The sequence below is a fragment of the Somniosus microcephalus genome, chromosome 10, assembly GCF_052327205.1.
Source record: "Somniosus microcephalus isolate GS21.2 chromosome 10, FLI_Smic_1.0, whole genome shotgun sequence".
Taxonomy (NCBI): Eukaryota; Metazoa; Chordata; class Chondrichthyes; order Squaliformes; family Somniosidae; genus Somniosus; species Somniosus microcephalus.
In genome coordinates, this window is record NC_140996.1 from 165,054,871 (window position 1) to 165,078,893 (window position 24,023).

Below are 24,023 nucleotides of genomic sequence, written 5' to 3' on the forward strand. Positions count from 1 at the left end.
GCCTAATTTCACTCACAGTTATAGGGACTATTCAGCCAAGTTATTACAACAGGTGAATTGATCACATTACGTGTTTAAGACAGGTTACGTGGTTTTATCTTGATTAGTTTTTGTATAAAGAAGAAACTAAAGCTATTACTTTATTAAATATTCACTGGTTCAAACTAAGAAAGTACAAAATAAAGTAAGGACCAGGTTACAATTCTCAGTACATTCTCATACAGAAAGATTAGTCTTAAGTTACCTCTGTTGAAAAGTGATGAATAACAGCTATAGAAATACAGGCATCACAAACACCACTACGCAGGGGCACAAGCAAGCCATCACAGATGAAGACCTCAAACTTTCTCTCTCTGCAAATATCAGCAAGGTTTTTGCTGCGATCACAACCCACCTATTAAATGAGAATGTAAGAAAGTGCTGCAATGGAACTTTAAAAAAATACAAATTATGCAATCCCAAAATTCTCAAATTCCAAATTAACTATTAACAAGCTGCTATTCATTTAATATACAAATGAATTTCAACTCAGTAAACCAATGACATTAATCAGAGTATTCGATATTCAGATTAAAAGTTCTGAGAGAATATTAAGCATATAAATAAGATTTTAAGTCACTTCTTAGGATACAAAGAAAACATTATGACAGTTCTGATTAAATACTTGTAGGAGTGAGTGCAAACAGCTGACATATTATTTTTGATATTAAGTCATCTTTATCACAGACCCTTGTAACATTTTTTTGGGGGGGCGGGGGAGTTCTGCTACAAAATTATCAGCATCAAAGGAATGGTCACACATTTTGATGTTTTACCATCAAACCAACCAATGTCCAACCTCACACAATCAGATGCAAATCCCCTCCCACTCACTCCCCATTTACCTGATGTGCATCTGGTCATAAATCTCATCCTCAAAGAAACTACTCATGAAATAATGCTGGACGGCCAGTTGGTGGCACCGTCCAAGGAGTATAAATACTTGGGCGTGGGCCCAGCTTGCCAGGGATATTTTGTAAGACAGGAACTAGTGAAGTACAACTAGACCTCCATGTTCTGAAACAAGTTGATTAAAGCCTCGCTTTATACTCAAACCAAGTGCGTAGTGAGTTTTATTACGTCCCATCTCAAGCTTCTCATTGTAATATTTCTTGAGAGACTTTACAATCACCAATCTCCCAAATCCTCCAACCTGTCCAACTTTAGATATTCACCCTGAGCATTGGTGGCATGAGTAAGAGTCCAGATAAATGTGTGAAATGAAAGATCGGCACAGATCTCAAGTCATTTTTAAGGATTTACAATAATAAGCACATTAGAATGGTCCTTCCCAGTAGAACAAGTAATTCACTGCCTGGCTGTTAAGCTGGAGGCTGTAAGTTCAACTGCCAGGCTATTTTTGATTTCCATTGGCTCCAATTTAGGCAGTCATATGAAGCAGCCTATAAAGTGAGATTTTCCATTTCAAAAGGAGGTAATGGGAGAGAAATGTAATAAAAATGGGAGATATGGGGACAAAATGAGCCCAGGAGCCACGTATTTTTTCATATTCAATCATATCCTGACCTAAATAACAACCACTTTTGAAAGTCTGAAACATTGTGCATCAGTCTTTAATGCTTTGAACTTACACATTCAATGATCTATCAGCCCTGTAGCACATCGAGTGGTAGCAGATAATTGGTTTGACACAGCACAGACAAAATGATTTTCATCTTACATGGCAGTAAACTATTAACCCCATGCTGGCAGCAACGTAAATACCCTCTCTGCACTCAGAATACATTAGCCAACACCACCTTGTTTGAACAGTATAAAAAATAGGCTATATTAATTAATTAAGTAGTGCACACAAAAATAATTACAGGTGAAAAAAAGTTACCGCAGGCAGTTGTGACCTAGAGAAAGAGGGGATGGGAAAGAAAGACCCTGTCCGGGGAGTGGAGGAGAGAGAGAGATGCTGTTTGGGCCAGAGGGTGAAACTGTAGACTGCTGTGTTGTATTATTTGATTACCTTGGCGTTTCACATGGGTTAGCTATATTACATGCATTTGGTATTTACAGTGAGTGGCAGATGTGTTGTTTTACTAGTGGCCTGTTTTCACTGAGCCGAAGAGAATTTCAGCTAATTTTGTTGCTGTGATATGTGCTGACCCCTATCCCCATGTTATTTTCTCCAAATGCAGCATTCTTTTTTATAAATCTGACTCTAATTCTCAGTATTCTAGAGAAATAGGATTTCAAGTACCTCACTAGACTTCATTACTACAACCACTTGCAATTATATGGCAGTTTTAACATAGAAAAACATGGCATTTTTCAGAGGGAAAATAAAAAGGACTCAAGACATGGTAAAGAGATAGGAACGGTGACAAAAAGCTTGGTTAGAAAAAAAAAAGGGTTTTAAGAAGGTTTTTACTAGAGAAGAGGAAAGGCAGAGGGGATTATGGTGGGAAGTCCACAGAGTGAGGTGTAAGGCTCTGCCAGTAATGATGGGGTGAAAGGACAGATGCATAGAGTCAGAGAACCAAATGGTACAGGGAATGATGTTATTAGGGTTCCCAACCCTCCTGGTTTCGGCTGGAGACTCCCAAAATCGTTGGCTCCTCTCCCAAGCACTGCTGCAAGCAACTCGGGAGAAAAATCTGTTACATCGGCAGTTCACGCATGGGGGTTTGGAGGAGGGATGGAGACTGGGGAGTGGGGGCTCAGGGAGAGATGGAGAACGGGGGCCAGGGGGAGAGAGGGAGACTTGGGGAATGGGTTGGATGGGGGGGGAAACCAATATTTTCTGCAGAACCGGGAGCAGTAGCAGCCTGGTGAGTGGGAACGGAGCAGAGAGAGGAGGAGCCAGTAAAGGGGCGAGTGAAACCTGGGAACCTTACTGTGGGCAAATAGTGACGGAGACTGAGGATTCCCACTGGAAGAACCAAGGGGGAAGTGAGGAGGAAGGTTCTTGAACTCATGGCTATTAGACCATGGGATGCTTCACTATGTGGCTATTGAGGCAAACTAGACTGTTGTTTACAAGGGAATGAGATAAATGTTTAAAAAGGAGGAATATAAAAAGGATCTGGGGGAAATAGGGTTACAGGAGAGAGTGTTAGCAAGGGCATCAGGAGCTGAATGGCCTCCACCTCTGCTGTATTTTCTATCATTCTATGGAAAATCTCCTTTATTGCGTCTGATCCCAAGAAGTGGTTTAGAAACGTTGGTGCTGAGCTGAGCACCACGTGCCCTGTGAGAAGTGTCCCAAACACTGAGCCCACTGTCCTTTGTGAAATCTCTCGGTTTGGTTCAGGTCAGTTTGTGCAGGCTGGTTTTGATGTGTGAAGTCAAAGTGCAGTTCAGCTCTGACTAAGGTATCCAATTCAGAGTTGTCACTTTCACCAGAACCAGGGAGAGATGGGGCCTATTAGAAGTGGCATCAACTGGAGTCTGACCAGACCTTGTGCAGTGCAGGGAATTTATGGCTATGGTTTCAGGGTGAATATCAGGGGGTTATAGGATCACTACTAGTTACAGATAGGATGTTAGGGCGTTACATCTATTACTACCAGTTACTTATAGTGAGGTATTGTGTTACTGTTGGTTATGAGTGTTACCAGTATTGGTGCAATTTCACTGAGTTACTATTAGTTTACTGGTGGAATCGAAGTTCCTCCCACCTCTGGTTTCTCCCTGCGAATTACTCCCCACCTTTGCTTTCCCCTCTTCCCTGCCCTTGGTTTCATTTCTTCCCATGCTCATGGGTGGCCACCTAGTTCTTGGAACTTCTCACATAACAGCTGCTACCACAAAACCATGAGCAAAAATACTCAACTACAGAGACCCAACCTTTATAAAAGGTAAATGCAGTAACATTTGTAGATGTCACGTGGTCAGGCATCACGTAGTCAGAACATCAAGTGATCAAACCTCCAGGAATGCCTCCAACCAGTGTTGCCAACCCTTGATGCAAGTCTGAGAATGTTACAAAGGTACGGTGGGGTGAAGTTGTGGAAGGATTCGAAGATGAGGATTTTAAATTCAACACACTGGGGGATAGAGAGCTAGTGAAGATCAGCGCGAAGGGGGGCAAGTTATGGGCGCCTGAGTTGTAAATGAGTTTCAATCTATGCAGAGAGGCGGCCAGCAAGCAGGACACTGGAATAGAGAGTTTAGAAGGGACAAAAGCACGAAGAAGGATTTAGCTGACAGTAGGGAATTTGGGGTAGAGGATGGCGATGTTGAGGATGTAGAAGTAAACAATCTTGGTTAGGGATAGAACATGGGATTTGAAACTCAACTCCAGGTGAAATAAGATGGCATGGTTCTTGCAAGGCCCGATTCAGCCTGAACAATTGCCTGGGTGCGCAGGGGAGGGGGTTAATCAGCTGCAAGCTAGTAGATTTTATGGCAGGGCTTAAAACAATGGTTTTGGTCTTTCAGTGTTCAGTTGGAGGAAATTTTCACTCATCCACAACTTGATGACAGTGGTTTGGATTTGCTGGAAACAAGTTCATTGAAAGCACAGGCAAGGGAGCAGCTATCAACTCAAAAGAATGGGTGCAGGCCACAAAGAGAGGGAGCTGGGGGTTGAGTGAATTTGTAAAGAAGCTGGGGGAAGCTGTGGTTTTTTATAAACAGGGGCAGAGGGTAATGGTTTCAGTATTGAAGGAAGACAGGGGGATGCAGGTGGTAAAAGAAATGAGGGAGTGATCAGAAATAGAGACCTTGACGATGAAGAGGCCCTATCAGATGGTGAGGTCAAAGAGATGGCAGAGAGTGTGGTTTGGAGAGTATATGTAAAAGGTGAAATTGAGTGTGGGCAGAGAAGCCGAGGGAGTTTAAGTGTGCATTTTTAAGTCACTGAGGATGCAAAGTTGCTTACTACAGGGGCTAAAGGAGGAGATGGTGGTGATGAAGTTGCCATGGGGTTTGTAAGGGTAGTAGATGGGAATGATAATTTTAAGCGAGAAATGGAAGGGATGAAAGAGGCTGAGGGGCTTCAAGAGGAAAAGGTGCCAGAGGAGATGCGAGGGTTGTGAAAGAGAGAGAGAGAAGCTGCAGTTCAGTTTGATCAGAGCTTCACTATTGCCGCAGATGTTTGGGCAGATCAAGTACTGAAATGTGTAGCTAGGCAGGGAGACTTTGGTGAGGAGCAAGGAGTCACTGTCCATAAGCCAGTTTTATGTTGGTGCCAGAATGTCAGTAGATTTACCCATGATGGAGGTTGTGCATAGTGAGGGTCTTGTTTATGACCAGCCCGAAATTCTAGAGTTTGACAGCATGCCTTAATACAGTTGCTATAATATTGCATAGGGTATAAAAGAGAATATCATTTCTCCCCCTCAGCTTGTAAAATTTAAAAGGCTCAATTTCCCCAGTGAACCCATTTTCAGTAATCAAAGCTGAATGCAGTTTCTGCAACCTTAATTTAAAAATGTAAAAATGATACACAGTCATTTTGTGTTTGAAGATTAAGAAACATATATTTACCATAAACAAGTCCTTGTTCACACCCAGGTATTTGCCATTTCCACAACCAACATCAGCCACAAAAGCTCCATCTGGCAGTGCTTCGAGGAATTCGATCACCTTTGGCCATGGGGTGTGCCTGGTACTGCTGAAATGGCCAGCGATCTCATCATAGACATCGTGCACATACTTGTGCTCCAGCTTTGAGGCATCCTCATCACTGCTTGGGACGGAGGGTGGAGGGTCCCTGCACTTGCAACTAATCTGACTGTCACAGACTTCTGGGTAAGCTGCAGACAAGAGAAGAACATCCTTTTTCTAATTAAAATGGATATAATTTAACTTCTGGAATTAGAACCAAATGAAAGTTGCACATGTAAAACTTTTGTACATTTCTGTTAACACAAGAATAGCTGTTCCAAAGTTAACACCACATCGTGACAATTATCTGAAATTAAAAATAATTTTCCTTTCAATTGACTTTTGCACAAACTCAATGCAGTTAATTGTAAAGCTTTGTGCATTTCCTCCATCTACAGTGTTTGCATGATGAGTACGCCAACTTCTATCCTATGCAAAAACTCCATTTCCCATCCCCCTTACTAATTCATTATGAAGTTGCCCAATGTATTCCAGTGACTGAGATTTGATACCAACCAAGCTAGCCTGGTAATACTGAATGCTGACACTGCATGGCAAAAGTGGGAAAAACTGTTTAATTCCTCAACATCCCTCATCTTGAGGAGATTTAAAAAAAATAAAACACTAAAAATATTCCCCAGACTGCAAAGATATTATTTGGCAATTTCTATGATGCACTGTAGCAGTGTTAGGAGAGAACATGGCAGCAACAGTCATAGAATTTCAGAAATGTGTTCCTGCTGCACCATAAAGAGCTGATCATATCCTTTGTGGGGTGGTTGAGCCTTGTAACTAAGGAAGGAAGCATTAAAACATAAAGCTCAGAGTGAGAAAGGCTCTTCGGTTCATCAAGGCCACTCCACCAAGTGTCAGTTTATGATTTTTCTATCATGGACTATTTCCCTGCCCCATCACCAAGATCCTTACTACCGCACCGGAAAATATTTCAAACAGTGCTGTTAATCGTCCTATAGCCTTCAATCTCAACAGATATCAATCTGGATTGCTCTTAAGGTGTCAATTTACACCAAATCAACTATTGTGTGTGTGTGTGTGTGTGTGTGTGTGTGTGTGTGTGTGTGTGTGTGTGTGTGTGTGTGTGTGTGTGTGTGTGTGTGTGTGTGTGTGTGTGTGTGTGTGTGTGTGTGTGAACCACGTTTAAGACTTGTGAATTTTGTACTTGTGTCCTCTAGTCCTATGTTCATGGAACAGTGCAATGAAAATATATAAACCAATTAGTTAATTTTAGACTTAATAAAATAATGTTATGCACATGTAATGATATCAAGAACATCTAATCAACTGGCAGCATCACATATCATCGGGGTTGAGGAGCAGAGGTTAAAAAGAAAAAAAAAAAAAAAGAGGGCGAAGTGTCTCAGTCTACTTTCACATACATCCCAAGATCAAATCATCTAGCCAACCTCTTGGTCAGGGAATAGTGCTTGGCCTAGGAAGAACGCGGAAAAAATAAAAAACACACTTACCACAATCACAAGACGTCATCCTGACTTTTCGGAAGGTAAAACTGGTCCTCGTTCCCCTCTTGTTTAAGGTCAAGTTACTGATGTCACCACTGATGGTTCCAGTCTTTTGCATCTCTGATGCTGGCACAACATCAAACTTTCTAGGTGTAATTCTATTGAATGGAGAGAAAAAAAAAGACAATGCGTACATCAGGAGTGAGCACTTCACACTTACAATGTAGATAAACATATCATAGCCAGCACTGAATGAAGTAGATTCATAGATAAATACCTTACAAATAGGTTAGGGCTAGCCTTGTGAAATAAATGTTTAAACAATAAAGGTACAGACACCAGTTTAGCTTCTGGAAACTGTGGATGGATCGGCCAGCTGAATGACTGCAGATAAATGTATTAATTAAGCTTCCCAGCCTCAATTTTCTGCTATGGTCCATACATATTGTTGGCAGGTGCTGTAAATCAACCAACCATATTTGCAATGACAGAATACCCATCCACAATTTCCTGAAGCAGTATCATTGGTCATGCCCTATTGTTTAACCATTCCTAACTCACAAATGACTTTCATCCCCTATAAATTAATCTTCCTGGAGATAGTCAAATGTATAACTAGAATTAACCCTGCAATTAAAAAATGGCCACTGTCAATTTCATCACAGACTAGGAGCAGTATGGTGCAGTGCAGTGTCTTAAGAATATGCTTTCAGTTGAGTGTGTAAAATGAAAGAGCACAAACATTCATTGATCCTTTCCAAAAAGCTGGGTTACTGCCAAAACAAAGCAATGCCAGCAACAAGTCCAACTTTGACAAAGGGGCTCCACAAAACAATCTGTCTTTTCTCTTTTCAAATGCCTGTTGTATCTTAAGCATTTTTCAGATTCAGTGTTTTTCTTTTTATATTTAAAATAAAACATGGAGTATCATTCCATGCAGACACATTCTAAGCAGCAGAGGCAAAGCCCTAGAGCTAGCTGCCAGGACACTGCCAGCAGCACAATACAAGTAGACCATAAAGAGACAGGGGATCAAACATACATCAACAGCGTCTTCATAGTTTCTCTATAAAGCTCATTACCAAGGACACAAAATTCAGATAATGTAATTGTTCTTAGCCATTTGTTTTGAATTTTATGCAAGATTTGCAGTTTGTCTAATCTGTATATTACTCACCCATGACTCCAGAGGTACCTGGATTCACCTGTCATCACCAGTAGACTACGACGGGGTAACATCACTGCAACACTGCGGCCAGTTGGGAGTTTAAAATCCATCACTGTCTACAGATAAAGAAAATAATACTTTGTTTTAAATCCAAAATAACAAATATAAATTAAAAGATGTCAAGCTAAAAAACTTCTGCTGTCACAAAGTGGGAAAGTACTGAAACACTCATTTATTTCAATTGTCAGCAAAACACAGTATCCAACGTATGAACTGGCAGCAATGGGAAACTCCCACATATGTATTGTGTAGGTATTTCTTATCTAAATTGTTCTTACTTTCAATGCAATAAAATGAGAAAAATGAGCCTTTTTTAAAATTAGCATTTATTAAAACCAATGACAAGCAGTAGATTGTGTTAGGACAACAAGCTAATTTCTATTAAACTCTGGAAGACTATTACACAAGATACCTTCTACCAGTGAGCAAGAAATAGTTGCTGGAGATTGGATTGTTTTATAATCTGTAAATCAAACATTTTAGGAAAGAATATACAGAAGCAAATCATTGCAAACTGAAAATTCACCTTAAGCAAATCCGACAGCAGGAGCTGATTTTGAAGTACCCAAAACAGGGGCGAAGTCTGTAGAGCAGTTGCTCTGCCCGGCCATTCATACTGGCATGAGGTTCCGAACCATTTTGAGGCGCAAGCCACATTTTCATGCCGTCGCCAAGCTGCGGGTACCAAGCAGGAAATTGGCCAGCTCCCCTGCTGACTCAACCAGCAGTCGTGCCTGGGGAGGATGGGAGGCCATCAAAAAAAAATTGTAAGCTTCCTGGGCTAACTTTTGGGTGGCCTCCAGCAGTCCCTTTAAGGATTGCTGGTTAGGCCGTTCAACGCCTGGTACAAATGGGAAGAGCGTGTGCTGTGCAGGCTCCGCCCATTTGAACACAAAAATTGCAATCTGTGTCCTACCCCGGTCTACATGTTTAAGCAACTGATTCATGTAGGTAGGCAGGATGCTAGCCCAATTGCTTGAGGCGGGCCTTGGGCATCAAAGGACTGCTGAGGTGGTTCCTTCCATTAGTTCCAATTTTTAATTACTGGCCACCGTTTTCAATACAGAAACGGGTGGCCAGTAGTTGAAAATCTATGGGCCCCGCCCCCCCACCCACCCCAAGGTGTACTTGCCTGAAATGGTGAGTCTGTCAGACTGAAAATTGCCAGTGGGTCAGCAGCACAGTGCACTGTTGTATCAGGAATATGGAACAACTTGGCCTAGAAATTCAGTTGTTTGCGCCAGCCACTAGCGCCTTAGGAGGAGGAGAAGTTGGGTGCTAAGCGGCTAGCGCCCAGGCGCAGTGCGATCTGCGCCTCTCGCGAACTTCAGTTAAGATTTAGCGGCGGCGCAAAACCTTTGCGCGCGCTCAGCTGCGCGCGCAGATACTGACGTCATTTCATGGTGCAACGCCCTTTGTGCGCCCCAAACCGGAAATTCAGTGGCGCCGACCTATTGTGCGCCTGGCGCCCCTAGCGACTGGTAGAGGGGAACGGTTCCCAGTCGCTGCGGGGCGCGGGGGGGCGCTAATTAAAGGGGACTCCTCCTGCAGTATAAATGGCAGCCATTTTGCACCACTCCTTCTTTGTGAGAGACGGATCTTTGGAGAGAGACAAAGGTAGAGAGCTTTCTGGTTTGGCTCAACACTCGCACAGGTACTTGTGGTTTCAGGCCACAGCTTTGCACTTGTCTTTAACTTCAGTCATAGCATTGATTGGAAACATATAATGGGGGCTGCAATGGGTGGAAACGTTGGGCTTCTCCATTGCATTCAAAGGGCTCAGAGACGCCGTGAGAGAGTGCCAGTCATGGCCAGACGGAGAAGGGGCAACAGGCGTCGGCAAAGGAGGCCTTACCCACCCAGGGTATACCGCCAGCAGTTATCATATCTGAACATCTCTGAGGAGCAGTGTGTTCGGAGGCTGCGATTCAGAAGGGAGGTGGTCACTGAGATCTGCCACCTGCTTCGCGGAGATCTGCAGCCACAGCTGAGGAGCAGGACGTCTCTGTCGGTGGCAGTGAAGGTGACGGTGGCTCTCAACTTCTATGCCACCGGCTCCTTCCAATCCGCTACTGGGGACATTTCCAACATCTCCCAGTTTGCGGTACATTGCTGCATCCGCCAGGTGGCCAATGCCCTTTTCAGAAGGAGACGTCAGTTCATCTCCTTCCCCATGACCGTTGACAAGCAGCAACAGCGTGCAATGGGCTTTGCAGCATTAGCGGGCTTCCCCATGGTGCAGGGCGCCATTGACTGCACGCATGTGGATTTGCGGGCACCTCTAGAGAATGCAGAGGATTACCACAACCGGAAGGGCTACCATTCACTCAACATGCAGTTGGTGTGTGACCACAGGCAGCTCATCCTAGCTGTCAATGCCCGCTTTCCAGGCAGCAGCCACGATGTCTTCATCCTGCGCCAGACTTCTGTGGCAGACATGTTCGAGGCCCAGCCTCACCCACGAGGATGGCTTCTCGGGGACAAAGGCTATCCTTTGTGCACCTGGCTGATGATCCCGCTCCGTGCGCCCAGCACCCCTGCTGAAGAGGGATACAATGACAGCCATCAAGCAACCAGGAACATCATTGAGCAAACAATCGACGTGCTGAAGTAACGGTTCCGCTGTCTGGATCGTTCCGGGGGAGCCCTACAGTACTCGCCTGAGTGAGTCTCCCATTTCGTTGTCGTGTGCTGCATGCTGCACAACCTGGCTATCCGCAGGACTCAGCCACTGCCAGCAGACATTGGAGGACCACCAGAGGAGGAGAAGGAGGACCAGCACAGGAGGGAGGCAGAAAGTGCAAGGGCCGCCCGTCGGCAGCTTATTGCAAGTCGGTTCTAGGCCCCCTCTCAGGAAATGGCTTGTGCCAATGGCAGAAGATGAATGTAGCCGCTCCACAAGCCCTCAGCCGAGCAGGGCAACCAGGACTTCCAAAAGAAAGCATGGACAGTGCGATTTTAGAATTTTTTTTACTATGATACCTCTGTGCCCTTCCCACATGACAAACTAATGGAGAGAAACCCCCCCCAAAAAACACAAATACACCAGTCTCGGCCTTTACAAGTAAAACAAATATACCAGTCTCGGCCTTTAAATATGAAACAAATACACCAGTCTCGGCCTTTAAATATGAAACAAATACACCAGTCTCGGCCTTTAAATATGAAACAAATACACCAGTCTCGGCTTTTATATATGAAACAAATACACCAGTCTCGGCTTTTATAAGTAAAACAAAACATTTGGCCACACCTTCTACTTTTTCCCCTGCGAGGGTGATCCGTTTCGCTTCCGTGACTGGCCCCTACCCGCCCTGCAGCTCCTCCTCAATGGCACCCCAGTGGCTGCAGCAAGGCTGGGGGAAGGCTGCTGAGGGTCAGATGGTGAGACGGCAGATGCCCTTGGGGGTCGGCCTGGACCAGCTCTGGGCCTGGAGGGGCCGGCTGCTGACTGCTCCAACTCTGCTTGGGCGGCAGCAGTCTGTCCAACAGCTGGTGGCAGCTGCAATGGAGGAGTGACAGTGTTGGCTGCAGGAATGCTGCCAACCTGACAGATCACAGGCACTCCCTGGTCGGCTGATACATTGGCACACGCACGGGCCAGCACTGCAGCATGCGCAGCAATCTCTGAGGCAGAGACTCCTGGGCTGCTGTGGCACAGCGAGTGCCCCGGCAATGCCTGGCCGATCCAGCGAGTGTGGCAGCAGTTAGTGCCCGTGTGGCCCTGGTCTGTGTCTGCATGACAGCAGCCAGTGAATGCACGGCACGACTGAGCACTTGGCTAGAAGCCGCCTGTGAAGCAGCGAATTCCTGCTGACTCCTAGCCTGTGCTGCCGCGATGTCCTGCAGACTCCTGGCCTGTGCTGCACTGAATTGTTGCAGACTCCTGGCCTGTGCTGCCCTGAATTCCTGCACACTCCTTGCCAGTGACTCTATGGAGTCAGGCATCCTTGCCACTGTAGCCATGAGCTCAGTGTGCCTGCGCTCAGCCTGGGCGCCCATTTCCGCTAGGAGCCGCACCTCCTCTGCGCTCACCGTAGCAGGACTGGAGGCCGCACTCACCCTCCGGGGAGAAGTGTCACCATCATGGCCATGGGCTGCCTCGGCTGAGGGTGTCCCTGATGGGCTGGCTTCCTCTTCCTCTATGTCTGACTCGGACACAGTGCCAGCTTGAGGGGCCGCCTCCTCACCTGGCGAATCACCATCTGAAAGCAGGGAGGCACAAGAGTTGCTTTAGAGTGAGGACAGGGCGGCAGCGAGGGAGGCATGAGTGCTGCTGTGCACTGCATTGGTTCGATAGTGGCAAAGGATGCTGGTGTGAGGCGCAAGTGGAAAGGGAGAGGTCAAAAAGGTGATGACCTTACCATTGGTGCCCAGAACAGGGTCAGCATCTCCAGTGGCGACGGGGCCACTCAGCCGGCCTGCCATGATCCGCTCCACTCGCTGCTCGAGGTCGCTCAGCTGTTTCAGGTCAGGACGGCCTCCCCCGGTCTGTCGCTGCTGTCTTCTGTTATGCGCCAGCTTGGCCTGCAAGAGAAAGGACCGCCTCCAAGTACAGTGTCAAGCCCTGATCTTGCCCGCACTGCCTCCCATGTTCGATTAGCCCTGACAGTGTCTAAAGTCCTGATTGCGCAAGTGCTTTTCATGACAGTCCCATAGCTGCTGGATGAGGGCTGGCCATTAGGGCTTTCAGACCGGTTTGGCCATAAAGTGAGGTGCACATGCAGGGATGAGGAGGATACTGGAAAGGGTACTCACCCTGACAACCCGAGTGAGGTTGTTGAATTTTTTCCGGCACTGGGTTGGTGTCCTGCCAACCACGCTGTTGGACGTGACCTTGTTTGCCACATCCCTCCATGCTTTCCGATATTCGGCGGGTAGCGGCCTCCTGCCACCCTCAGGGAAGAGGATATGGCGCCTGCGGTCCACTGCGCCAACCAGCAGCCTCAGGTCACCTTCGCCGAAGCGCTGCGCTCTCTCCCTAGCCTTCTCCATTCTCCTGGGCGTGGAGCTGTTCCAGAAGCAGTGTTCAGGCCTTGCCTTAGGGCTGCAGTGTGCGGGGCGTGGCAGCCAAGCAATTCCACCCTCCCCCTTTAAGTGCTGACCGGCGCCTGACTGTCTGCCCTCAATGAGCAACTCGCCGCACCTGCGCTGCGCCCGCCTTCGGTGTTTGCGCCCTGGATCGCCGGCTTAGCGCCTAATGATAGTCGTGCATCGCCTGCTTTAGCGCAGCAGCAACCTCTTGGGGCGATGCAACTGAATATCGGCGAAGGTGGCGCTAAGTTGCGCCGGGCGCAAAAGTTAGCGAACGCCATGCTGTAGCGCCCCAAACGTGGCTATACTGAATTTCTAGGCCCTTGTATTTATATAGCACCTTTATTGTGGTAAAACATTCCAAAGCTTCACAAGAGTGCAATGACAAAAACTATAGCTTCTAAAATATATTTTTTAATGGAATCACAATTTTCATTTACATGGACAGTTTTTGGTGAAAGGAGATTTTAAAATAAAGCAGGAGGTGGAAGAGTAGCCAGTAAAATGGATGCTTAGGTCCTCTGAAAGCTGAATCCACCTAATAAACTGCCCACAAAAGGATCCAAGTTGCCTGAACAGGTAATTCTGTTCAATTTCACTTGAATTGCCTTCCACTGGAATGACAAAAACAACCATAGCATTTTCTTTCAAATCTTCAGTGAAATCAAGTTGCTGTTTTTCATGACAACTTAATCTGAATTAATAATTGAATCTAAATTCGGTTTCAAACCCATTAGGAAGGCATGATTGGCCTACTACAAAGGGAAGGATCTTCACCTTGCTGCAATGGACAGAAATTGCAGTGACATCCTAAATACACTGCATCACAAAAACAGCAGGAAGAAGGTATGCACTACATTCCAAATCTCAGTATGTTAAGGCACCAAGAAGATGTTCAGTGCTTCCCACAGGAAAAGGTAACCTGGGCCACTCAAGCACCAACTAGCAACTGAGAGCTTCAGAGAGCCTAATTAATATTTTAGTTCAAATCACAACATAATAGCTAAAAATAGATCAGAGACAGCAACAAAACAAATATAAAAAGGAATTTTGAGGTGAGGCTTTCGGTGTGCATCTTGCTAGATTGGGGCATGGGTCATATAATTGCCCCTGTTCCCTATAGCCCCATCTCCAAGCCCCACTTCTGCTTGGTGAGACTCCACACCAGGAGCTAAGCAGGAAATTATCCCTTAAATCTATCCTTTTTTTGTTATTTCTTTCCCTTCCTCTGCTCAAAATTCTGACTGGCGCTGGGTACAGCTCCTCAGGTGCTGTCAGTAGCTTACACAAATAGCTATTCTTCAGATGTGCACCTAGACACTGAGGGCTGGATTTTCATTCAGGAGTCGGGACTACAACTTTCGGGGTTGTAGTCCCGCCTCCATCGAGATGCAGCCAATCCACGCGATTTTAACTTGATTGACCTTGTTGAGCCCACCCAGCGGGCTCAGCAGGCCAGTTAAAGGCCACCTGGCAACAGGTGATGTCACAGACTGAAATTTCATCTGTCAAGACGTTTTGACAGATGAAATACCAGTGTTTCACAGCTGTTTGAGGCTGTCAAACACTGACAGTCTTACTTCTAACCTGAGTCCTTCTCCACAGACTCAGTTAGAAATCTCGCCTGCACAGAAAGCTGCAGGCTGTCACTTTTGACAGTTCGCAGCCATTCTGCTTTCTGTGCCGGTGAGATGAGGGACTCCCCGAACCTAAAGGAAGGAAGGCTGAAAAGGTATGTAAAACTGATTTAATCACTTTAGACACACCAAACACACTTACCTTTGCACTCATGCACACATCACTCACCTGAACACTGACATCTCGACCCCTCCAAGTCCTTCAACCCGACGGCCCGACTCCTCCAACTTGGTGTGGTTTGGAGCCGTCGGGAATCCCACAGTTAAAGCTTCAAAATAGGGATTAGGCTAAAAACTGCCTGTTAACGACCTGTTAACAGGCAGTTAATTGGCACTAATCCCTTCCCGCCTCGGGGAGGTGGGTCCCAGTGTGGGGCGGGTACCCGCCTGCTTTGAAACTGACATGGAGGCGGGTTGGGGTCGGGACCCCCGATTTCGGGAATTTAACCCCTCACACGCCTCCAATCCCGACTCCACGGCACACTGAAAATCGAGCCCCGAGAGTCCACAGATTATGCAACCACACAACCAAATCTGATCCGATCGTCACCCAAATATCCATACGAGTACATTTTCAACTGGGATCACCAGATAGTGGTATTGGAATAGGGAAATGAATTTTCCCCTCCCTTGCCCTGGGGCAATGATGAGATTGTAGTGACCCAATTGCTGCCATGGAGAATCAAACCAAGGACTTTCTGTTCATTATGTTAATGTTGCCTTTGCTCCAGGGCCATTGGGTTAGCTATAGCTTGGAAATTAATGTTTCCATGATAATGAAGGGTTAACTGTAACCCCTGATTTTGCCTGTTTTGTGCAGCAGGGATGTAGTTGAACAGGTGGAAAAGTCTGTACACCTTGGTGGGTTAGGGTCAGAGAATGGGAGTTGTGAAGAAGACATCAAAAAAAGGACTGGACTTGCCTTTGAAAGATTAAACAGCATATGGAAGGCTAAAGATATCTTGGTAAAAACTATAAGAGTTTATGAAGCAATGGTTATCCCTGTATCATTGTCTGCATCCAAGTGCTGGCAAATGAGAAAAGTTGAAACACAAAAGAAACTAACATCAGAGTTGAGCTGGTTGAGAGGAATACTGGGAATATCCAGGATGCAAAGAATCAAGAATGGTATAATAAGAATATGGCTTGGACAAAAAACAATGCTTGTACAGAGGATCCAAGGAGGACAACTGCGATGGTTAGGCATGCTTCAGGAATAGAAACCGCTAGAATATCTTTCATGGGCCTGCATACAGTGGTACTTGGAACAAGAAGTCAAGGAAGACTAAAGTAGTGCAGGATAGATAATGTCAAGAATGATTTGTCACAGAAAGAGATACAGCTGACATAGCGGCCAGGCTAGTTCAGAACCAACAACAGTGGAGGGAATCACTTGGTCCCCATCGTCGCTGCTGAGCCGATGGATGGGAGTTTAGTAGTACTGTAGTAGTACGGGGCACTGATAAGACGTGCACTAAAATACCCGCACAGTGGTAAGATCAAGGATGTGGGCCAACTCCTGTTAAAAGCATTAAGCAGCCCTTTAAACTCTACAGTACCATAAGGGAGAGCTGGGCAGCTGTTAATGATGTACAGGAAACTCTCTGGTATCCGGCACTGACGGGACCGGGATGGTGCCGGTTGATTAAAAATTCCGGATGACGGAGAGGGTTATCTACCGAGGCTATTTTTAACAAACAAAGAGTCAGACTCCTGTTATTGAGGTGTTCAGACCAAGAAGCCGAGTAGTGGCAGTTTGGAGAACTACCCCCACTGACTAACTTGGCCACCGCTGGACACTCGGACTCAGACTCGGCAACATTGCCGGTTATTGAGGTGTTTTTGGAGTATGAATTTTGCCGGTTAGTAGAAAATTCTGGATATTTAGGTGCCGTTTAAACGAGAGTTTCCTGTAATATCCTTGTGCTACAAAGGTTGTCAGACAAATCAAAGTTTGATGACCAGGTACTTGAAAAAGATTCCTGCGAAGACTGAAGTAGAAAAAAAAGGGATTATGGAATTCTTAGTCAGCCTCTCCAGAGAGCCTGGTTCAGCAGGACAAGTGAACATTGCAGAAAGGGTCAATTCTGCCTCCTGAACCCACAAGATCTGATACAATATTAGGAAATAATTGCCAGACTTGAAGGAATCTGCTAAGGCAAGGGGAAGTATTGTTATACAAGACAAACACCTACTACAAATAGGCATTCAAGAAAGTCTGCTGTGAAAACCTTTAAATCCTTTAAATTTTAAGTGCTGAATTATGCTCAGTCAGCAAGAGAATGCAACAAACGCATAGCATGAACTTTGCACAAGTAGGATACAACAGGCATTTTTAGTTGCTGGTTAAGTAGCTATTGGGGATCAAAGAGCAATTTTACATCGACAACTTGCATTTATATCGTGTCTTTAACGTAGTAAAATGTCCCAAGGCGCTTCACAGGAGCGTTATCAAACAAAATTTGGCACCGAGCCACATAAGGAGATAGTAAGACAGATGGCCAAAACTTGGTTAAGGACAGAGGTTTTAAGGAGCATCTTAAAGGGGAAAAGAGAGGTACAGAGGTGGAAAGGTTAAAGGGGGGGCGGAGGTAATTCCAGAGCTTAGGGCCTAGGCAGCTGAAGGAGCAGCCACCAATGGTGGAGCGATGAAAATCGGTGTTGTGCGAGAGGCCAGAATTGGATGAGCACACTATTCTCGGAGGGTTGCAGAGCTGGAGGAGGTTACAGAGATAGGGAGGGTCAAGGCCCTGGAGGGATTTGAAACACGGATGAGAATTTTAAGATTGAGGCGTTGCTGGGGAGCCAATGTAGGTCAGTGAGCACAGGCGTGATGGGTGAACGGGACTTTGTTCCTGCTTTATTCTCCTAGTATACTGAATATAGTATACTAGCTGGGGGTGCCCGGCGGTGCCGAGGCTTTTTCGAGGGCATGTTGTTGTTGGAAGAGAGAGAGAGAGAGAGAGAGAGAGAGAGAGAGCGAGCGAGTGGGGGGGGGGGGGAAGAGAGAGAGCGAGTGGGGGGGAAGAGAGAGAGCGAGTGGGGGGGGAAGAGAGAGAGCGAGTGGGGGGGGAAGAGAGAGAGCGAGTGGGGGGGAAGAGAGAGAGCGAGTGGGGGGGAAGAGAGAGAGCGAGTGGGGGGGAAGAGAGAGAGCGAGTGGGGGGGAAGAGAGAGAGCGAGTGGGGGGGAAGAGAGAGAGCGAGTGGGGGGAAGAGAGAGAGCGAGTGGGGGGGAAGAGAGAGAGCGAGTGGGGGGGAAGAGAGAGAGCGAGTGGGGGGGAAGAGAGAGAGCGAGTGGGGGGGAAGAGAGAGAGCGAGTGGGGGGGAAGAGAGAGAGCGAGTGGGGGGGAAGAGAGAGAGCGAGTGGGGGGGAAGAGAGAGAGCGAGTGGGGGGAAGAGAGAGAGCGAGTGGGGGGGAAGAGAGAGAGCGAGTGGGGGGGAAGAGAGAGAGCGAGTGGGGGGGGAAGAGAGAGAGCGAGTGGGGGGAAGAGAGAGAGCGAGTGGGGGGGAAGAGAGAGAGCGAGTGGGGGGAAGAGAGAGAGCGAGTGGGGGGGAAGAGAGAGAGCGAGTGGGGGGGAAGAGAGAGAGCGAGTGGGGGGGAAGAGAGAGAGCGAGTGGGGGGGAAGAGAGAGAGCGAGTGGGGGGGAAGAGAGAGAGCGAGTGGGGGGGAAGAGAGAGAGCGAGTGGGGGGAAGAGAGAGAGCGAGTGGGGGGGAAGAGAGAGAGCGAGTGGGGGGGAAGAGAGAGAGCGAGTGGGGGGGAAGAGAGAGAGCGAGTGGGGGGGAAGAGAGAGAGCGAGTGGGGGGGAAGAGAGAGAGCGAGTGGGGGGGAAGAGAGAGAGCGAGTGGGGGGGAAGAGAGAGAGCGAGTGGGGGGAAGAGAGAGAGCGAGTGGGGGGGAAGAGAGAGAGCGAGTGGGGGGGAAGAGAGAGAGCGAGTGGGGGGGAAGAGAGAGAGCGAGTGGGGGGGAAGAGAGAGAGCGAGTGGGGGGGAAGAGAGAGAGCGAGTGGGGGGGAAGAGAGAGAGCGAGTGGGGGGGAAGAGAGAGAGCGAGTGGGGGGGAAGAGAGAGAGCGAGTGGGGGGGAAGAGAGAGAGCGAGTGGGGGGGAAGAGAGAGAGCGAGTGGGGGGGAAGAGAGAGAGCGAGTGGGGGGGAAGAGAGAGAGCGAGTGGGGGGAAGAGAGAGAGCGAGTGGGGGGGGAAGAGAGAGAGCGAGTGGGGGAAGAGAGAGAGCGAGTGGGGGGAAGAGAGAGAGCGAGTGGGGGGGGAAGAGAGAGAGCGAGTGGGGGGGAAGAGAGAGAGCGAGTGGGGGGGGAAGAGAGAGAGCGAGTGGGGGGGAAGAGAGAGAGCGAGTGGGGGGGAAGAGAGAGAGCGAGTGGGGGGGAAGAGAGAGAGCGAGTGGGGGGGAAGAGAGAGAGCGAGTGGGGGGGAAGAGAGAGAGCGAGTGGGGGGGAAGAGAGAGAGCGAGTGGGGGGGAAGAGAGAGAGCGAGTGGGGGGGAAGAGAGAGAGCGAGTGGGGGGGAAGAGAGAGAGCGAGTGGGGGGGAAGAGAGAGAGCGAGTGGGGGGAAGAGAGAGAGCGAGTGGGGGGGAAGAGAGAGAGCGAGTGGGGGGGAAGAGAGAGAGCGAGTGGGGGGGAAGAGAGAGAGCGAGTGGGGGGGAAGAGAGAGAGCGAGTGGGGGGGAAGAGAGAGAGCGAGTGGGGGGGAAGAGAGAGAGCGAGTGGGGGGGAAGAGAGAGAGCGAGTGGGGGGGAAGAGAGAGAGCGAGTGGGGGGGAAGAGAGAGAGCGAGTGGGGGGGAAGAGAGAGAGCGAGTGGGGGGGAAGAGAGAGAGCGAGTGGGGGGGAAGAGAGAGAGCGAGTGGGGGGGAAGAGAGAGAGCGAGTGGGGGGGAAGAGAGAGAGCGAGTGGGGGGAAGAGAGAGAGCGAGTGGGGGGGAAGAGAGAGAGCGAGTGGGGGGGAAGAGAGAGAGCGAGTGGGGGGGAAGAGAGAGAGCGAGTGGGGGGGAAGAGAGAGAGCGAGTGGGGGGGAAGAGAGAGAGCGAGTGGGGGGAAGAGAGAGAGCGAGTGGGGGGAAGAGAGAGAGCGAGTGGGGGGGAAGAGAGAGAGCGAGTGGGGGGGAAGAGAGAGAGCGAGTGGGGGGGAAGAGAGAGAGCGAGTGGGGGGGAAGAGAGAGAGCGAGTGGGGGGGAAGAGAGAGAGCGAGTGGGGGGAAGAGAGAGAGCGAGTGGGGGGAAGAGAGAGAGCGAGTGGGGGGGAAGAGAGAGAGCGAGTGGGGGGGAAGAGAGAGAGCGAGTGGGGGGAAGAGAGAGAGCGAGTGGGGGGGAAGAGAGAGAGCGAGTGGGGGGAAGAGAGAGAGCGAGTGGGGGGGAAGAGAGAGAGCGAGTGGGGGGGAAGAGAGAGAGCGAGTGGGGGGGAAGAGAGAGAGCGAGTGGGGGGGAAGAGAGAGAGCGAGTGGGGGGAAGAGAGAGAGCGAGTGGGGGGGGAAGAGAGAGAGCGAGTGGGGGGGAAGAGAGAGAGCGAGTGGGGGGGAAGAGAGAGAGCGAGTGGGGGGGAAGAGAGAGAGCGAGTGGGGGGGAAGAGAGAGAGCGAGTGGGGGGGAAGAGAGAGAGCGAGTGGGGGGGGAAGAGAGAGAGCGAGTGGGGGGGAAGAGAGAGAGCGAGTGGGGGGGAAGAGAGAGAGCGAGTGGGGGGGAAGAGAGAGAGCGAGTGGGGGGGAAGAGAGAGAGCGAGTGGGGGGGAAGAGAGAGAGCGAGTGGGGGGGAAGAGAGAGAGCGAGTGGGGGGGAAGAGAGAGAGCGAGTGGGGGGGAAGAGAGAGAGCGAGTGGGGGGGAAGAGAGAGAGCGAGTGGGGGGGAAGAGAGAGAGCGAGTGGGGGGGAAGAGAGAGAGCGAGTGGGGGGGAAGAGAGAGAGCGAGTGGGGGGGAAGAGAGAGAGCGAGTGGGGGGGGAAGAGAGAGAGCGAGTGGGGGGGAAGAGAGAGAGCGAGTGGGGGGGAAGAGAGAGAGCGAGTGGGGGGGAAGAGAGAGAGCGAGTGGGGGGGAAGAGAGAGAGCGAGTGGGGGGGAAGAGAGAGAGCGAGTGGGGGGGAAGAGAGAGAGCGAGTGGGGGGGAAGAGAGAGAGCGAGTGGGGGGGAAGAGAGAGAGCGAGTGGGGGGGAAGAGAGAGAGCGAGTGGGGGGGAAGAGAGAGAGCGAGTGGGGGGAAGAGAGAGAGCGAGTGGGGGGGAAGAGAGAGAGCGAGTGGGGGGGCGAAGAGAGAGAGCGAGTGGGGGGGAAGAGAGAGAGCGAGTGGGGGGGAAGAGAGAGAGCGAGTGGGGGGGAAGAGAGAGAGCGAGTGGGGGGGAAGAGAGAGAGCGAGTGGGGGGGAAGAGAGAGAGCGAGTGGGGGGGAAGAGAGAGAGCGAGTGGGGGGGAAGAGAGAGAGCGAGTGGGGGGGAAGAGAGAGAGCGAGTGGGGGGGAAGAGAGAGAGCGAGTGGGGGGAAGAGAGAGAGCGAGTGGGGGGAAGAGAGAGAGCGAGTGGGGGGGAAGAGAGAGAGCGAGTGGGGGGGAAGAGAGAGAGCGAGTGGGGGGAAGAGAGAGAGCGAGTGGGGGGAAGAGAGAGAGCGAGTGGGGGGGAAGAGAGAGAGCGAGTGGGGGGGAAGAGAGAGAGCGAGTGGGGGGGAAGAGAGAGAGCGAGTGGGGGGGAAGAGAGAGAGCGAGTGGGGGGGAAGAGAGAGAGCGAGTGGGGGGGAAGAGAGAGAGCGAGTGGGGGGGAAGAGAGAGAGCGAGTGGGGGGGAAGAGAGAGAGCGAGTGGGGGGGAAGAGAGAGAGCGAGTGGGGGGAAGAGAGAGAGCGAGTGGGGGGAAGAGAGAGAGCGAGTGGGGGGAAGAGAGAGAGCGAGTGGGGGGGAAGAGAGAGAGCGAGTGGGGGGAAGAGAGAGAGCGAGTGGGGGGGAAGAGAGAGAGCGAGTGGGGGGGAAGAGAGAGAGCGAGTGGGGGGGAAGAGAGAGAGCGAGTGGGGGGGAAGAGAGAGAGCGAGTGGGGGGGAAGAGAGAGAGCGAGTGGGGGGGAAGAGAGAGAGCGAGTGGGGGGGAAGAGAGAGAGCGAGTGGGGGGGAAGAGAGAGAGCGAGTGGGGGGGAAGAGAGAGAGCGAGTGGGGGGGAAGAGAGAGAGCGAGTGGGGGGGAAGAGAGAGAGCGAGTGGGGGGAAGAGAGAGAGCGAGTGGGGGGGAAGAGAGAGAGCGAGTGGGGGGAAGAGAGAGAGCGAGTGGGGGGGAAGAGAGAGAGCGAGTGGGGGGGAAGAGAGAGAGCGAGTGGGGGGGAAGAGAGAGAGCGAGTGGGGGGGGAAGAGAGAGAGCGAGTGGGGGGGAAGAGAGAGAGCGAGTGGGGGGGAAGAGAGAGAGCGAGTGGGGGGGGAAGAGAGAGAGCGAGTGGGGGGGAAGAGAGAGAGCGAGTGGGGGGGAAGAGAGAGGGCGAGTGGGGGGGAAGAGAGAGGGCGAGTGGGGGGAAGAGAGAGGGCGAGTGGGGGGGGAAGAGAGAGAGCGAGTGGGGGGGAAGAGAGAGAGCGAGTGGGGGGGAAGAGAGAGAGCGAGTGGGGGGGAAGAGAGAGGGCGAGTGGGGGGGAAGAGAGAGGGCGAGTGGGGGGGGAAGAGAGAGAGCGGCTGGGGGGGAAGAGAGAGAGCGGCTGGGGGGGAAGAGAGAGAGCGGCTGGGGGGGAAGAGAGAGAGCGGCTGGGGGGGAAGAGAGAGAGCGGCTGGGGGGGAAGAGAGAGAGCGGCTGGGGGGGGAAGAGAGAGAGCGGCTGGGGGGGGGAAGAGAGAGAGCGGCTGGGGGGGAAGAGAGAGAGCGGCTGTGGGGGAAGAGAGAGAGCGGCTGGGGGGGAAGAGAGAGAGCGGCTGGGGGGGAAGAGAGAGAGAGAGACTGGGAGTGTGAGAGAGAGAGAGACAGGGAGTGTGAGAGAGAGAGATTGGGAGTGTGAGAGAGAGAGTTTGGGAGTGTGTGAGAGAGAGAGAGAGATTGGGAGTGTGAGAGAGAGAGAGACTGGGAGTGTGAGAGAGAGAGAGAGATTGGGAGTGTGAGAGAGAGAGAGACTGGGAGTGTGAGAGAGAGAGAGAGATTGGGAGTGTGAGAGAGAGACTGGGAGTGAGAGAGAGAGAGATTGGGAGTGTGAGAGAGAGAGATTGGGAGCGTGAGAGAGAGAGAGATTGGGAGTGTGAGAGAGAGAGAGAGACTGGGAGTGTGAGAGAGAGAGAGAGAGAGAGAGACTGGGAGTGAGAGAGAGAGAGATTGGGAGTGTGAGAGAGAGAGAGATTGGGAGTGTGAGAGAGAGATTGGGAGTGTGAGAGAGAGATTGGGAGTGTGAGAGAGAGATTGGGAGTGTGAGAGAGAGATTGGGAGTGTGAGAGAGAGATTGGGAGTGTGAGAGAGAGATTGGGAGTGTGAGAGAGAGATTGGGAGTGTGAGAGAGAGATTGGGAGTGTGAGAGAGAGATTGGGAATGTGAGAGAGAGATTGGGAGTGTGAGAGAGAGATTGGGAGTGTGAGAGAGAGATTGGGAGTGTGAGAGAGAGATTGGGAGTGTGAGAGATTGGGAGTGTGAGAGAGAGATTGGGAGTGTGAGAGAGAGATTGGGAGTGTGAGAGAGAGATTGGGAGTGTGAGAGAGAGATTGGGAGTGTGAGAGAGAGATTGGGAGTGAGAGAGAGAGATTGGGAGTGTGAGAGAGAGATTGGGAGTGTGAGAGAGAGATTGGGAGTGTGAGAGAGAGATTGGGAGTGTGAGAGAGAGATTGGGAGTGTGAGAGAGAGATTGGGAGTGTGAGAGAGAGATTGGGAGTGTGAGAGAGAGAGAGATTGGGAGTGTGAGAGAGAGAGAGATTGGGAGTGAGAGAGAGAGAGAGATTGGGAGTGTGAGAGAGAGAGAGATTGGGAGTGAGAGAGAGAGAGAGAGAGATTGGGAGCGTGAGAGAGAGAGAGAGGGATTGGGAGTGTGAGAGAGAGAGAGATTGGGAGTGTGAGAGAGAGAGAGACTGGGAGTGTGAGAGAGAGAGAGACTGGGAGTGTGAGAGAGAGAGAGATTGGGAG

General features: G+C 50.1%; 1 protein-coding gene across 2 annotated transcripts in view; it reads right to left on the reverse strand.

The window, feature by feature from the left end:
• alkbh8 (alkB homolog 8, tRNA methyltransferase) overlaps positions 1–24,023 on the reverse strand; it is a 72,755-nt gene that overhangs the window by 2,268 nt on the left and 46,464 nt on the right. For both annotated transcript variants that reach the window (XM_085999080.1, XM_085999081.1), the window contains exons 7-10: positions 8,260–8,366; positions 7,089–7,240; positions 5,482–5,750; positions 245–394 (exon numbers count right to left, since the gene is read on the reverse strand). In XM_085999080.1, coding sequence (XP_085855206.1) covers positions 245–394; positions 5,482–5,750; positions 7,089–7,240; positions 8,260–8,366 — 678 coding nt within the window. The remainder of the gene's footprint in view (positions 1–244; positions 395–5,481; positions 5,751–7,088; positions 7,241–8,259; positions 8,367–24,023) is intronic.